Genomic DNA, 14,529 nt, shown 5'->3' with positions numbered 1-14,529 from the left:
TGGCAAAGGCTGTTATTTGTTGTTGTGGTTGCTGTCCAGTTAAAACATGTATCTGCCAAAATCTGCCGATTTACCTTCTTAACTTTCAATGGAAGTCAATGTAAAAATATTTTTTTCAAGGTAATTTTGAAGCATTTCTGTTGGTCCATTCATCATTGCATTTTCACAAAGTGTTCCAATGGTGTAAACTAAAAATCCACACAAATGGAGATACATGTTTTTATTGGACAGCAACTAGATTGAGAATTAAAATGTCCCACCAAAAGTTGCTCTGTGTTCAGAAATAAGCCACTGATAAACGTCTACAAAGGGGAAAACACAAATTGTTCTTTGTAACAAATGAGCTATAGAGTTTAACTGTTCACCAATGAAGTGTAGCCCTAATGTAAGAGTTTCTAATAATGTGGTTTGTGAGGGTGTATTATAATATTGATTTTTCAAAAATACAAAATAAACAAGTATTAGTCAAACAAAACAATTCACTCAACAAAATGGGGTTATATCCTAGGTCTTATAAAGGTTATGAACAAAATCATAGCGCTCAAATAAAATTACATGGAATGGATCAGTCAGAGAATGACTTCAGCATTTCAGTATTGGAGGTGCAGTGTTTTAAAATCGAAAAATTCAAGTGCTAATGTATGAACCCAGGCTTATTTTACAGCATTCTAGTACAGATGACCTCCAGTGTCCTACATCTCACTACTGTGACTGATGAAATTTGTGTGCTCATATAGTATTGATTACTGGCAGTAGAATGTGAGCACGCTTTCTTGGTTTCCCCTGACCAGTAAGATTGGAGGTCGAAGGTCACGGCCAAGAGTCTCCAACCAAGCCATGTAAAGAGAACTGGGACACGTTCCTCTCCGGCCTATGGGCATGGTCCTGTAGAGCATAAAACCAAGATTCTCCTCAGAAGACAGTCCATAAGACTGTATGTTAACATGTCATTCGTTTACTTATTGTACTAAGAAAATAGAACGACAATCTGATAGAGACTTACACAATAATCAAAGCAGCATCCCTTGAGTAGTCTTTTAAAATTTCATTCATGCGGATCTGTCTAAAGGACTACACAAACATTGGACAAAGAGAGATGTTGGAATTCATATAAACATCAGTAATCAATGGGAAAAATGATATAAAGCTAGATTCCTGTACAAGGATTAATCCTAGCCCTGGGTTACATATTCCTTTCAAAGAAGAATCTCCTTTCAGGATGCTTTGTAGTCCAGGTTAAGGCTTAGTCCCTCTCCAAGAAACTTATACTATTTTATTTGCACATTTGGTTTATACTAATTATAGTAAGATATTCCTGTACAGCATCTCAGCCAGTGGTACTTCTCTGTATTTATTCACATGTTTACCTTTGCCAAATTCTTTTCAAGCTCTTCATCAGACACCATCCATGGACAGTCATTAATGGTCCGAGCACCTCTTTCCCCATTCTTTTGGAGAGCATGTACCCTATAAGGCCCTAGCATGTCTTCAAACTTCTTAACACTGTAAAATGTAAGAAAAGCAAGCAGCTGTTACCCTATGCAAATTCCCTCAGATTAAATAAACAGGGTGTGTCAAAAGTTGCAGGAAACCCTTTTAAATGAATACCCCAGCAAGTAATGGGTGAGGAGGCCTATCTTTGTCCAGAATATGGCCGCCATTTTGAAAGCTGGCATATTGGAGCAAAGGCAAGTTTTTCCAGTGGGAAAGTGGTCATATAGCATATCAAACAAATAAAAGGGTGTCCTGTGACATTTGACACTCTCTCTCTCTCTCTCTCTCTATACACACACACACACAAACAAAATATAAGCATTACCAAATATATATTTATGTTACTAATTATGTAGGAATATGAACAGAGTGAATTAAAAAATATAAATAAAAAGGTGCTTCACTGTTCAGGCTGAGGTTTCTCGTTGATGTCAGGAAGGATCTGTATCTCATGGAAGCCGAGACGAAACTTGCTGATGAGAGCTGTGAGGCTGGAGGGAAAGCAGTCAGAGGGTTCTATTAAAGGTTCTACTACTCTAAGATCTGCAGGAAGAGATCTGAGTAAAAACTGGTGTATTGCTATGATTTAAGGATTGGTCATCAGGCAACGAGTAGTGAAGTCCAAACAAGTGTTATTGAGCTTCATCTGTCTGGTATATATCTGATTGATTTGATATCCTTTTTTTACACTTCTGTGTTGTCAGGAATCATGGGAACTATATTAGAATCAATGTTTGAGTGACTAAACATTGCATGTCTCATTTCCTGTAAATGAACAAAGCTGTAAACAGTAAGTTATGGTTTTAGCTGAACTCACTCTTGTTTTTGTTCCTCAGCGTGCTGTATATCTCCTCCCACAAATACTCTCACTTTACACCTGCCCCAGCGCTTCTTACGCTTCAGCAGATATGGCAGCAACAGCGTCAGACCTGACAGCACACAGCATCAGCCACTATTGCATCAGATATTGGAGCACATAGACTACTGTAACAATCAGATTCCAGTAGTCTGCAGGCTTCAGTAACTGTTGCAATATTCATTTAAAATGAATGCATTTAATCCCATATATCTAACATGTTTAATACCAAATGTATTGCATTATATTAATTTGACACATCTGTCCCTGAACATGCCATAATAAAACTCAATTTGCTAACAAATGAATTTATTCCAAAACTGTCTACTTTTAATCACTATTTAAATTTCTACATTTGAAGAGATTTTACATTTATTGCAGTAAGTGATACAATTTGTCTACACTCACCTCCATCATCAGACAGCCAATACACATCAATAGTTTTCTTCTCCTGCTTGGTTTGAAATATCGTGGTGGGCTGTGGAAGGTTCGTGAGTGAGTCAGGGTCCACTGCAATAGAGACACTTTTAATGTTTGATCATTTTCTGAATAGTCCAAAACAAGCTATTTAATTTGTAAAGGACTGCTGGTAATATTGTAACAGGAAAACCAATGGCCCTCAGTTTAACTGAATGCAGCCTGCAAGACATTTCCTAGATTTTTATTGGTGATATTTTTTTGTTTTATCCAATAGCCATTGGTTATTACTCAAATAAAATGAGCACTTTTCAAATGATCCAACAGACAAGAGTACCTTACTCAATGAATGGATTATAAAACAATGACCACTGGTGTGTGCACAAATTGCTAATTGTTCTCACCATTATTAAAGTGTTTTTATATATATATATATATGTTATATCCTTTTGTGTCTTTCTGTATGGATGATGTGCATGGCCTCCTATTGGGCAAAATATGTCACTAAAATATCTTTCCAGCTGTATCCAGCTTTATTCTCAACACTGACAATGTCGGGTTTGGATGCATACTTGATATGCTGATATTTCTGCCATCAAGCCCTGGCTCAGTGGCTGACTCAAAGCCTGGGTTTACTGCAGTGAAATAGAATTCAGATTAGGATACGTTTTTACATAGGGGTAAAATCATTTTTTTCACATTTTTTTACTTAAGAAATCTGTTTTTAAAATTTTTATTTTTTTATTTATTGTTCGCTGTTACCATGTGCTTGCATCTGATGAGACAAATCAAGACCTTCCTTCATCCGCAGGATGCACACACCATATTGCAGGTCAAAAGCATCACTACAAAATATAGAGAAATGTATGAGGTATTGTTCCTTCACACTCATAATATATAAGACCTCTTTAAGTGGCGGGATTAAATAATAATAGATAAGACCCACTGTAAAATGCCTATGTAGTTTTCTATGCTAGTTGGTGGACATTTGTTCCAGTTCTTCTTAAATCCCAACACCAAGATGTTTGGACGGATCCGACCTAAGCCTGCTCCCTATAGGGACACACAGAATCAGCTATAGAAGAATGGCACTGTCAGATGTCAAAGCTGAAAAACTTTGAACGGATTTATGTTTCTCCTTATGCTGAATGTGTTGAAATATATTGATGACCTGAAGCAATATCTGTACTCCAGTGCGCAGGTCATCAGCCACCACTCCTTGATAGAAGGATTTAATGCGTCGCTTGTTGAGCCATGTTATGTGACTGCTATTGTTAGCTGCATCCACAGCCTCAGGTGATGGTCCTCCCTTTAAAAAAATACACCACATACACTTAACATCGGAAACTTTTGGCAACCCTCCTTATGCAACATTTCTTCCGAAATGTTGCCTTATCCATTGCTGCAGTAAAGCACTGTTTTTTCATTGGTATTTCATTGTATACTGGTACAGACACATACCATCATTGCCTATAATAGCGGGGCATTAAGGCACGTAACCCCCAACTGCATGCGCTAAGGGCACTGTGAAGGTTGGGTGTGCTTACTGCACCTAGTACACTGATGTTTGTGAGTGTTTACTGCCATGGTTTGAGTTAAATGCTGAGGTACAATTTCGCTGTTGTGCAATGGCAATATAAGCACCTTTATATTTATATACAGTGGTTATTACTGTTAAAAGCTGCTTTTATCATGAAACCTTTAATACCTCTTTGAAACCTCTCATACAGTGTTATTTTCTGTGGTGTAACTGCCAGCAATGCACCATGGCCTATCGAATAGAGCAAGCTGGAGCCTATGGTGACCAAGTCGCACTAATGTCTTCACTGAACCCATTATACAGCTCCTAATGCAAATTAACACCCATAAAGCATGGGTAGCTACAATGGCATTATAAAGTGTTTCAAACCATTAGCTTACTTAGAGCACAATTTACATTTAAGATCCTAGTTCTGCAACTTCTTGTGTGATCACTTACAATGATGATATTTCCACACATCATCAGACTCTGGTTTTTGGTGAAGGTCCCAACAAAATCCACCAGAGCTGGTCGCAAACTGGGTGGGCCAGTGAGAACCAGACACTGAGGTCTAACAGAGGGGGAAAGCAAGTATAAACATGAGTCAAAGGGAGCTTTACTAAGGAAAATATAGATAAGCAGAAGAAATAGAAAGACACTGTGGGTAGGAGTATATATTGTGGGTAGGAGTAAACATTGTAGGTAGTAGTAAATATGTGGCAATATGAAAAGACCTGTAAAAATGTATATTAATGTGGAATTGTATACTATTTATATGCATTACCTATAATTCTTTATGTGGTCTTCTACCTGGTTGAGACCCACACATTGGGACAGTGCCATGCTATACGAACTTGCTTGCACTGAGGAGCCCCAGTTTACAGCTAAAAGAAAAAGGTGAAGAGTTTCACACTCTGAACATTCCACAATGGATGGACCAACAGCAAAATTCCAATTTGCTTGGAATACTGTCTTTATATATTAACTTTAATTTAAAGCTATTAAACTAATTTAATTTCTTGGGTACCATCACCATTTTGAATAACAATTAACATTTTTGTCCAATAGTGACAATAGGCCATGCTTTTTATTGTGTATATAAGATTGTGTGTGGTGGTCTTACAGGGCTTCTTGTAGAGTACATATCCCAGCAGAAATAGCACTATCCCAATGGCTATGAGAGCAGCCCACCAAGTGAGCAGGAACATGATGATCACAGAAACCACAGCACCCACCAGAGATGCCCACTTACTATAGAAACGGAATGAGGGACGCCAGCCTGCGTGTACATGGATTGGACAAACAGTTGGTTCATGACATGGTTGCATCTATTTATAATCTGTGGTAATAGAATCTAGTATGTTATTCATTCTAAAACCAACACGTGGGGTGTGATTTTGAACACATTTCTATGCACACAGTGTCCCCTTATGCATGCTGATATGTTGCAGTGAAACTGCAATGAAGTCACACTTTGCTAGATAATCACACCAGTATCCAATTTTCTTCCCTGATATTTTGTTTTCCTGAAACAGTTTTGAGGTTAGAAAAGTGCTTATGCTGATCAGTCATAGTATTGAAATGACTTTCCTGATATAATTGCCATCCATTTTATTATCTTCACTGACCATATAAGTACAATTTGTAATTGCATGATTACACACTGGGCGGCACGGTGGCGCAGCCACACAGCTCCAGGGGCCTGGAGGTTGTGGGTTCGATTCCTGCTCCGGGTGACTGTCTGTGAGGAGTTGGTGTGTTCTCCCAGTGTCCGCGTGGGTTTCCTCCCACAGTCCAAAAACACACGTTGGATTGGCGACTCGAAAGTGTCCGTAGGTGTGAATGTGTGTGTGTCTGTGTTGCCCTGTGAAGGACTGGTGCCCCCTCCAGGGTGTATTCCCGCCTTGCGCCCAATGATTCCAGGTAGGCTCTGGACCCCCCGCGACCCTAAATTGGATAAGCGGTTACAGATAATGGATGGATGATTACACACTGTAGTCCATTTGTCTCTTTGCATACTTTGATAGCACTATTTCCATAATGTTTTTCAATGATCAGGACTGCCACAAAACCACCACTGGGTATTATTTGAATAGTGGATCATTCTCAGTGCTGCGGTGACAGTGATGTGTGGTGTGTTAGTGTGTATTGTGCTTGTCTGAGTCGATCAAACACAGCAGTGTTATTAGAGTTTCCAAAAACTGTCCACTCATTTACACACATCCACGTTGCATGTCCATCTTGTAGATGTAATGTCAGAAACAGTGGTTCATCTGTGGATTATTCTCACTGACAGGTGTTTTAAAGTGTTAAGTCAGTGTCACCGCAGAGCTGAAAAGTATCCACCAGGTAAATAATACCTGCTTTGTTCTTGAACCAATGAATTTGGTTCTTTTAAATGTCTACTCATCTTCTAAAGTAGGCCTACTTATAGTATGTTAAGAATGCTTTACATGTTTACTGGTTCATACAATTTTATAATCATATTTTCTGGTACTGGTGTGGAGCTCACCAGGAGAATTGGTGATGGAGGCATGAAAACAGCTAAAGTTGATGAGAGCATAGGAGCACAGGAAGAAGTTGGAGATGATGGGAGCAATGGTGTTCAGTTCAGCTGAAATGCAACAAGGCAAATGTTTCTATTAAGAGTCCTGCAGTGTCATTCATTTTTTTAAAATATTTGAATATGTACGCGCATATAAACTAACATTCTTTTTCAAAGGTTTGAGTATTTTGCCTACCAATGAGAATGAAGCAAACAGCAATGATGTAGGTTAATAGGTAAGCCCTGTATGGCTCATCATTCTTGCCATAGCCCTTCCCAAAAAAGCCAATTACTGGATACAGCATGTCTTTGCAAAGGCACTGTGGGAAAGGTCAGATAAAACAGTAGTGAATTATTTCCAGTCTGTTTTAGTTTGAGAGTAGAGCATTTATATTTTGCTAAACATCTGTAGCCATTTTGAGCATTATGCTAAACTGAAGATGTCTGGTGACGCATCTATTACCTGAAAGACTTTAGGTGCTGAAACCAGGCAGGCCAGTGCAGAGGAAAGAGTAGCTCCAAATATACCAGCTGCAATCAGAGGTGCAAATCCAGATACCATGCTCATAGTCTAAAGAAAGGGATGTAAGAAATGAAGATGTATAACAAATCACTTTCCTGTCACTCCACTGATCCCATGAACCAACAGCAACAAAGTGATGGCAGAAGGCTTTTCTGAAATAGTGTGTGCTCAGGGAGTGCATGGTACCTGGTAATTATTACTAAGGCCATAAAGGCAGGTTTTGTTAGCGATGCATTCACTGAAGTTCCAGCCATAGCCGCAGGCTGACCCCAGGCAGTCTCCAGCAGCAGATCCAGTCATTATTGTGTCATTAAGATTACCAGAGGCATCACGCAACACACATGAACCTAATACACAAAGTCTATTAGAGCCATAAACAAAGAAATCACACATTTACAACCAAAAACCAATAAACAACTTTTATAAGATGTGTTGTCATTATTTTTTCTTTTGTAATAATGTGAACATATGGGACACATACGCACACCGATACGTTTTAACATTAAGTGCATTTTTATGGTGTAGAAGCCATAATTGAGACACATGCTGTGTCTTAAATTGTGCCCTATTCACAATATTTGAGGGTCCTGCCATTTTGTAGTTGTGTCCAGCAATGTAATGAGCAATTTTTAGTGCACTCAAGCAATCCCACAATGCACTACAATTAGTAGTGTACAAACAATGTACCCTTGCAGGTAGCTGATACTCATGTGTTGTTTTGTGAAAACCCACATGAAGTAGTGTCCAAAATCATCGACTACCCTCCTAAATTCAGTGAACTATAAAATGAGAAATAAAAGGAATAGTGAGTAGGGAGCCATTTTGAACACATCGACTGCCTGCATGTCACAGCCAGTGCTGGTAGGAGATGATAGCTGTAAGCACATCTCTATAGGCAAAAAATTATGCATGAAATCTGGGCTGACTGTTCACATTAAAGTTCATTGTGCTTGAATCCGACATATATCCAGTCTATGTCCTGAATTGAAAAGTTTGAATTTGACATGTCCACACAGCCCTGAAAAAAATCTGTGTCACATTAATGCAAAAAATTAGGGGCATTTCATCCAGGTAATGTGAACATAGCCTTAATGACAGTTTCATAAGTAGAATCACTAAAGTCAGATTCAATTTGTATTACAAACACTCACCAATAGTAGCAGATATGATGAGATATGAAATGGTGGTCCAGAAAATGGCGAGCATTGTGCCCCGGGGTATAGCCACATTGGGATCCTGTGAGCATATGTGCAATTATTAAGTTACTTGGAAAGGACTTCTACAGAGTAGAGAAGCCTAAATCTGTCCTCAATTTCCTGTAGGTCACTATTCATAAGGCTATCTGGTACCTACAGAAGACTTTTTTTTTTACAACTGACTTAAACCTACACTAATATTTATAAACGCTCAGTACAACAAGTGTTAGTTTTCATGAAGGTTTTTTCAGTCAGTATAATTGACTCAAAGAAGTCAAGAAAAAAAAAGCACAATGGCTCCCCTTTGTGGAAGGGTATTAATCAAGCATGTCAAAAAACTTTCAGAGATTTGATTGCATTCCACCTCAAGAGCATTCATGAGGTAAAGTACTGATTTGGGATAATGAGTACTGGATCACAAATACACTCCAAGAGGAATCTAATGGAACTCCTTTACTCCTGAGAACACAGTGCTTGTGGGCTTTTTAGCCCAAGCTTGGCATTGGGCACAGGGACCCTAGTCTTATGTGCAGCTGCTTTTTATGTAGGCATGCACAATTGTATATAACTGTCCACAATGAATTCACCTTAAAATAGCTGATCAGGGCATATCTCCAAATTGATTCCATAAAAGTTTTCCAGATGTTGCATGGAATGCTAAACCAAGCATTTGCAAATTCAAACAAATTGATGTGAAATGTAAGAGAGACAGGAGGAAAGCTAAACTAAACTTGCCTTCAGGTCTCCAGAGATATTGGCTCCTGCAAGAATGCCGGTGGCTGAGGGGAAGAAGATGGAGAACATGCCAAAGAAGCTGCCCCCTGGCCCACGCCAGTTGGGCACAAAGTTCTCTGCAAAAATGTCCGCTGTTGGGCACAAAAAAGAATCACATTGTGTAGCCAGGAGCTTATGTAAAGTGATGAGAGAAAACATATGGTACTCAGTTCTGCTTAGAAACCCAAAGCATTACAGTGAAACTGAAAGATAATGAACATTTTCTGGAACTGTAAATATTCTGGGAAACATTGGACAGCACAGATTTCTGACCTCTATAGCTGAAGAAGCCCTTTGATTGTTTTTGTGGAGAGGCAGGGATGATGGTACCCACAATGTAGTTTGCAAAGGAGACCATGATAACCATGAAGAACAACACCTGGGCCTGATGGATACATAAAAACACAAACCTCATAATTTCAGAGCATGTTTTTAAATTATTTGGAAAAAAAAGGCATTATAAATAGTTAACCACCAAAGCTCTTTTTTTTTTGCATTTACATCTAACAGCTGATTACTCAGAAATGGTATAAACATAAATGCAATGTGACTTATTATTAATATATTATACATTTTTAAATGTCCTCTGGTGAGTATTTTGTCTTGTATCATCCTGTATGTAACAATGCACAAGGAATCAATTACAAATATGTTTAAGGCTTAAATTTGTTCTAAAAGCTAACATAAAACAATATTTAAAGCATTACACTATATATTCATAATTATGCCATGTAGTAGCTTAATGAAATCAATGTGGGATTAATCTGAGGTCTAGTTCCTATCACCCCTACTGTGAACAATTCAGAATCAACAGGTTTCTCTGTAAAGAGGCATTTCCCATTAAACAACTTGGTGGAATTTTTTACATCCTAAGCAATTAAATTTGCAGAATACACTTCCCCTTTAATATGTTACAACACATACCTTTGACTCCCACTCCATACCAGCAAGTGAGATAGCCAGCAGACAGGTCACAGTGATTACACCAATGATTCGAATGTCATTGATGGGGTCAACCATTTTTGTGCCGCTCTCCTATTATTGAATAAAGAAAAAAAAGAGTTAAAAAAATGGAAATACACAAATATTAATTCAGTAAAAACACCTAAATGTGAAGGTACCATATTTTTGTTGACATACATTAATTATAATTATTCATTCATTCATTGTCTGTAACCACATATCAGTCAGGGTCACAGTGGGTCCGGAAACTACCCAGAATCACTGGGCTCAAGGCTCCATTATAATAAGTGATCCCATATATGGTAAAAATTACATGGGCTTTTGATATCCATAATGTATTTATGCCCATAACGCACATCCAGGCACCAAATACCTCACAAGCATTCATTGTCTGTAAGCACTTATCCAGTTCATGTTCGCGGTGGGTCCGGAGCCTACCCGGAATCACTGGGCACAAGGCAGGAACACCCCCCAGAGAGGGCTTGTCCATAAACATATATATGTAAAATTTACAACTATATGTATATAGTTCAGAGAGATAGAGAGAGGTAGACCACATTGCTTACCTCCATGAGTGCTTGTACAGTCTCAGCAAATCCGACAGTGTGCATAGCCACGGCCACTGCATTAGCAAATGCAAAGATGAGCCCAATGGAGCCCCCCAGCTCTGGGCCCAGACTGCGGGAGATCAGGAAGTATGTCCCACCTGAAGTAGAATTAGGTTGGGGTTGGTTACGAAGTCTCAGAATTAGTATCAGACTAAATGTGTGTCAGGTGCTGTAGTGATGAAGTCATGCTTGATCTATTCAGAACACAAATGAGCTTTTTAGATTATAAATGAGTAACTGTCCTACCTCCTTTGACTTTGCCGTTGGTGGCAATGGCTGAGGTGGAGAGGCCTGTGATTCCAGTGATGCAGGAGGACAAAAGGATTATAATCCATGTTAAACCTGCGAAGCAAGAGGGAAACAATATATGTGCGTTTTGTAATTCTATTATTTCAGACTATAGTCCTCACAGGACCACCACAGAGCAGATATGATTTGGGTGGTGGATCATTCCCAATGCAGCAATGATACTGACATGGTGGTGGTGTGTTAGTGTGTGTGTTTGTGTGTGGGAATGTATTGCATCCTTCAGAACCAAAAGCTGCAATCATGAGAGACAACCATTAGCTCATCAGAGGCAGTGCACAAACCAGGTTTGCTCAGTTAGCTGAACATGTTTCTCCCTGGAGTTTTAAACTTTCAAAATGATTACAAAAAATCAAACTGTATTTCTAAAAAGTGAGAAAAATGTTATAGTTGGGCAGGGAGTAATTTATTGGAATATCATTTGTCATTCCATTGCCATTGCAATTTCACTGGATGATCAAAAGTGGGTGTGTTAAAGTGATATTGTTATTGGTAAATTTAAGTTTGCCAAGACTTACAAGATCTTGCCTATGTAAGTATGTATCATAATGTTTTACAGGAAGAACAATCCCTAAATGTTATATAATGAGTATGATGGAAAAACGAAGGATACTGTATTTTAAATGATACGTCTCAACAAATTTTACACTACAAGAAATTTATTACGTATTTTAAATTTGGATTTTATTTCAAAGTGATTTCTGTTATTTGACCAGATAGCAGATCAAATCAGTTCTTCACAGTGACCAAGCTCTTGAGGAATTAAAAAGAAAAAACACACCAATCCCAGCTTGAGCTGTGATCCAGGGAAGCCGCAGGTACAGAATCACTCCCCAGATGTTCAGCATACAGCGAACCTGTATGAGACGGTGCCAACAGTCATTAGCTGAAGGGTAATTCAAATTTTGTACATAATCTAATATATATATTATATAATTTAATTAATTATATGTCTGATGTCTGAAGTTATGAAACATTCCATCAATTTTTCAATATTTATGAATAATTAATTTGTTGAATTGTAAACATTGCCTTCCAGATTGGTCTGATAAATGGTATATTGTAAAAAAAATCACTGAATGACAATGTGGCCAAGACCTACATGTGTCATTGTAGTTTTGTCAGGTTAAAAATCAAGCTTGAACCTCTCTGTCATGTAAAGCTTTGTTTAAAAATTAAAAAAATTAATTATTAATAATTATTGAAAAATTTATGGAATCTTGCATGACTTCCGACATCCCTAAAGAGCTGTATTTATAATACACTTTTAATAAACATCTGTATGTCCAAAACTATCCAAACCACTCCTCAAATAAATTCAGCTACTTAAACCTCCCTCCACTGTTGCAAATTAAGTCTAAAGTCTCCATAATTTTGGAATGAGATGATGGTGTTTAACTAACCATCCATCATCTTTGCCTAATATCACTAATAATCTTGTGGGAATATACAATCAAATAATCACAGCAGTGTTCCAATATTTAATAAAGCATTCTCAAAAGAATTGAAGCTTCATCAAATAAGAACAAATCCTATATTAAAACTCTTGATTTCTCAAGTAATGTTGGTTGAGTAGGTGTCTACAAATTCCTGCACATGAATATATTTATCATCACTTGATTTGAATGAGTATTAATGGTTTTTACCATGACTCCCTGAACCCAGCCGAAGCGAGTGGGCTCTGGTGGAGGTTCACCAAGTTCATCCTCTGGGCTCTCTTTGTTTCCACTGGTCTCCTCATACAGGGGAGGTGGGGAGGAATCATCCTACAACAGAGGTTCACTTAAGGTTCAACTTCAAATGTCACAGCTAGGATGCAAATGAAGAACTAGACATACACAACCTAAATATTCATGATTGCATAAAAACATTATTATTATTACATATCAATGAAGGCCTTACATATGTAGTCACCACTGTCCTTCCTACCTCAGGATTAGAGTGAAGCTGGAACAGTGATGGCCTTATTTTCCGTGTTCTCCCGAATACCTCTGTGTTAGCATAGAAATCATAACTGGGCGGTGTATCCAGAGTATCATATCCAGAGAGTACAACAGAGCTTCGTGAGGCCACTCCGTTCACATCATAACCTCCATTCTCCTCCACACCGTATCTACGACCGTCTCCCCCATTGTGGGTTGGAGAGACGGAATACTGGCCTCTGAATGTAGCGAGGTTGATCACCTCGTTAGACTGTGGAGTCTCCTCCATGAGTGAGTGGATGGCAATGTGAACAGAGACTGGACTGAGTTGTATGGTTATATTGCACTTCAACCGGAAGGAACTGCTTTTAGCTTTTGGCGTATATGATCACCAGGGCCATTTGGGATTTTTTTTTTCTTTTAACGGTCACTAACTTTTTAAAAAGTCACCTGAGGGCCATTCGGCTTGTACAGGAGCGTGTAAACACAATTAGAACATGGGGATAGAGATCAACAGCAGGATAACCTTCACACAGCCTCTGAAGGACAACTTTGCTTCTTCAAAGAATAACCATTATGCTTGGAGTGTCTGTGGAGGCACACAGCTACAAAGACTGGTCATTAACATAAAGGAGTGGAGTGGATAATTGAAAGAAGCGTTAATCTGATGAAGGCTGATGATAAAAGATTAAAGACAAGAGAATTGAATGGTTTCTTCAAAAGCCACCAACTGAATCTAAGATAAGTGGGAAAAACGAAGAAAAAAAAACTAAAGATAAACACCAAAGAGAGTTGTAGCTTTTTAATTTCATCCATGGTGACCTTCACCTCAACTTGTTAAAACACCATGTAAAACACAATGACAAACTATTATGTAGTTTCAGCTGAAAGACTTTCCCCTGCGGCAATGACTGATCATTCCTTTAGTTCCTCATTAACTCACACACTCCACTCCACAAATACATGTGACCCAGGGTGCAGCTCTGGGTTAAGTAATTATTTCTACAGAGATTGCTCTGGACACCCCACTGCTGGGGCCTTTACTGTGTAATTAGAGCAGATCTCACAAAATCTGTCCACAGGTGCTCCCCTGATGGCTGTCTTCCTTTCAGCTTTCTGATTAATTTTCTATAATTAGGCACACAAAAGAGACCAAGTGGAAGGGTTCTGCTAACTGGTCACTTCACGGCTCCTGTTTGATAGTTTCACAGTTGTCCGAAGCTTTGAAAGGCAAGTGTCTCTAAGTATGTGGCATTAATACCGCTACTTTTCTCCACAGAGCAGATAGAGCTCACAAGGAGAGAAAATAAAAAGAACCAGAAAGTCATTTGCTTTATAGAAAACATACGAAAGACACAATTTCACATGTTTTCCAAGTATTCATTTCAGATTTATTCATTTTTATT

General features: G+C 38.5%; 1 protein-coding gene across 1 annotated transcript; it reads right to left on the bottom strand.

Moving 5' to 3' along the window:
* Positions 1–645: 645 nt before the first annotated feature.
* On the bottom strand, positions 646–13,412 carry slc12a3 (solute carrier family 12 member 3). The gene is made up of 26 exons (XM_066685779.1): positions 13,131–13,412; positions 12,848–12,967; positions 11,983–12,058; positions 11,142–11,237; positions 10,854–10,993; positions 10,249–10,359; positions 9,598–9,709; positions 9,286–9,416; positions 8,506–8,590; positions 7,541–7,701; positions 7,295–7,402; positions 7,028–7,151; positions 6,799–6,900; positions 5,410–5,565; positions 5,071–5,170; positions 4,746–4,857; positions 3,939–4,076; positions 3,714–3,820; positions 3,530–3,612; positions 3,340–3,402; positions 2,759–2,860; positions 2,312–2,423; positions 1,899–1,985; positions 1,368–1,503; positions 1,004–1,071; positions 646–885 (listed from the first exon to the last, which is right to left on the bottom strand). Exons 1-26 carry the CDS (start codon positions 13,410–13,412, stop codon positions 744–746), a joined length of 3,054 nt encoding a protein of 1,017 aa, XP_066541876.1. The 3' UTR covers positions 646–743.
* Positions 13,413–14,529: the final 1,117 nt, after the last annotated feature.

This window comes from Hoplias malabaricus, chromosome 11 (assembly GCF_029633855.1).
Source record: "Hoplias malabaricus isolate fHopMal1 chromosome 11, fHopMal1.hap1, whole genome shotgun sequence".
NCBI classification, from domain to species: domain Eukaryota; kingdom Metazoa; phylum Chordata; class Actinopteri; order Characiformes; family Erythrinidae; genus Hoplias; species Hoplias malabaricus.
This window is presented reverse-complemented; position numbering and strand designations above follow the sequence as displayed.

What these genes read in the sequence shown, in the direction of transcription:
- slc12a3 (XM_066685779.1), bottom strand. Translation starts at nt 13,412, where the DNA reads ATGGAGGAGACTCCACAGTCTAACGAGGTGATCAACCTCGCTACATTC. An exon ending in CAGCACCTAAAGTCTTTCAG is followed by an intron (nt 7,152 to 7,294) that starts GTAATAGATGCG and finishes CCTTTCCCACAG; the next exon opens with TGCCTTTGCAAAGACATGCT. An exon ending in GCTGAGGAACAAAAACAAGA is followed by an intron (nt 1,986 to 2,311) that starts GTGAGTTCAGCT and finishes CTTTCCCTCCAG; the next exon opens with CCTCACAGCTCTCATCAGCA.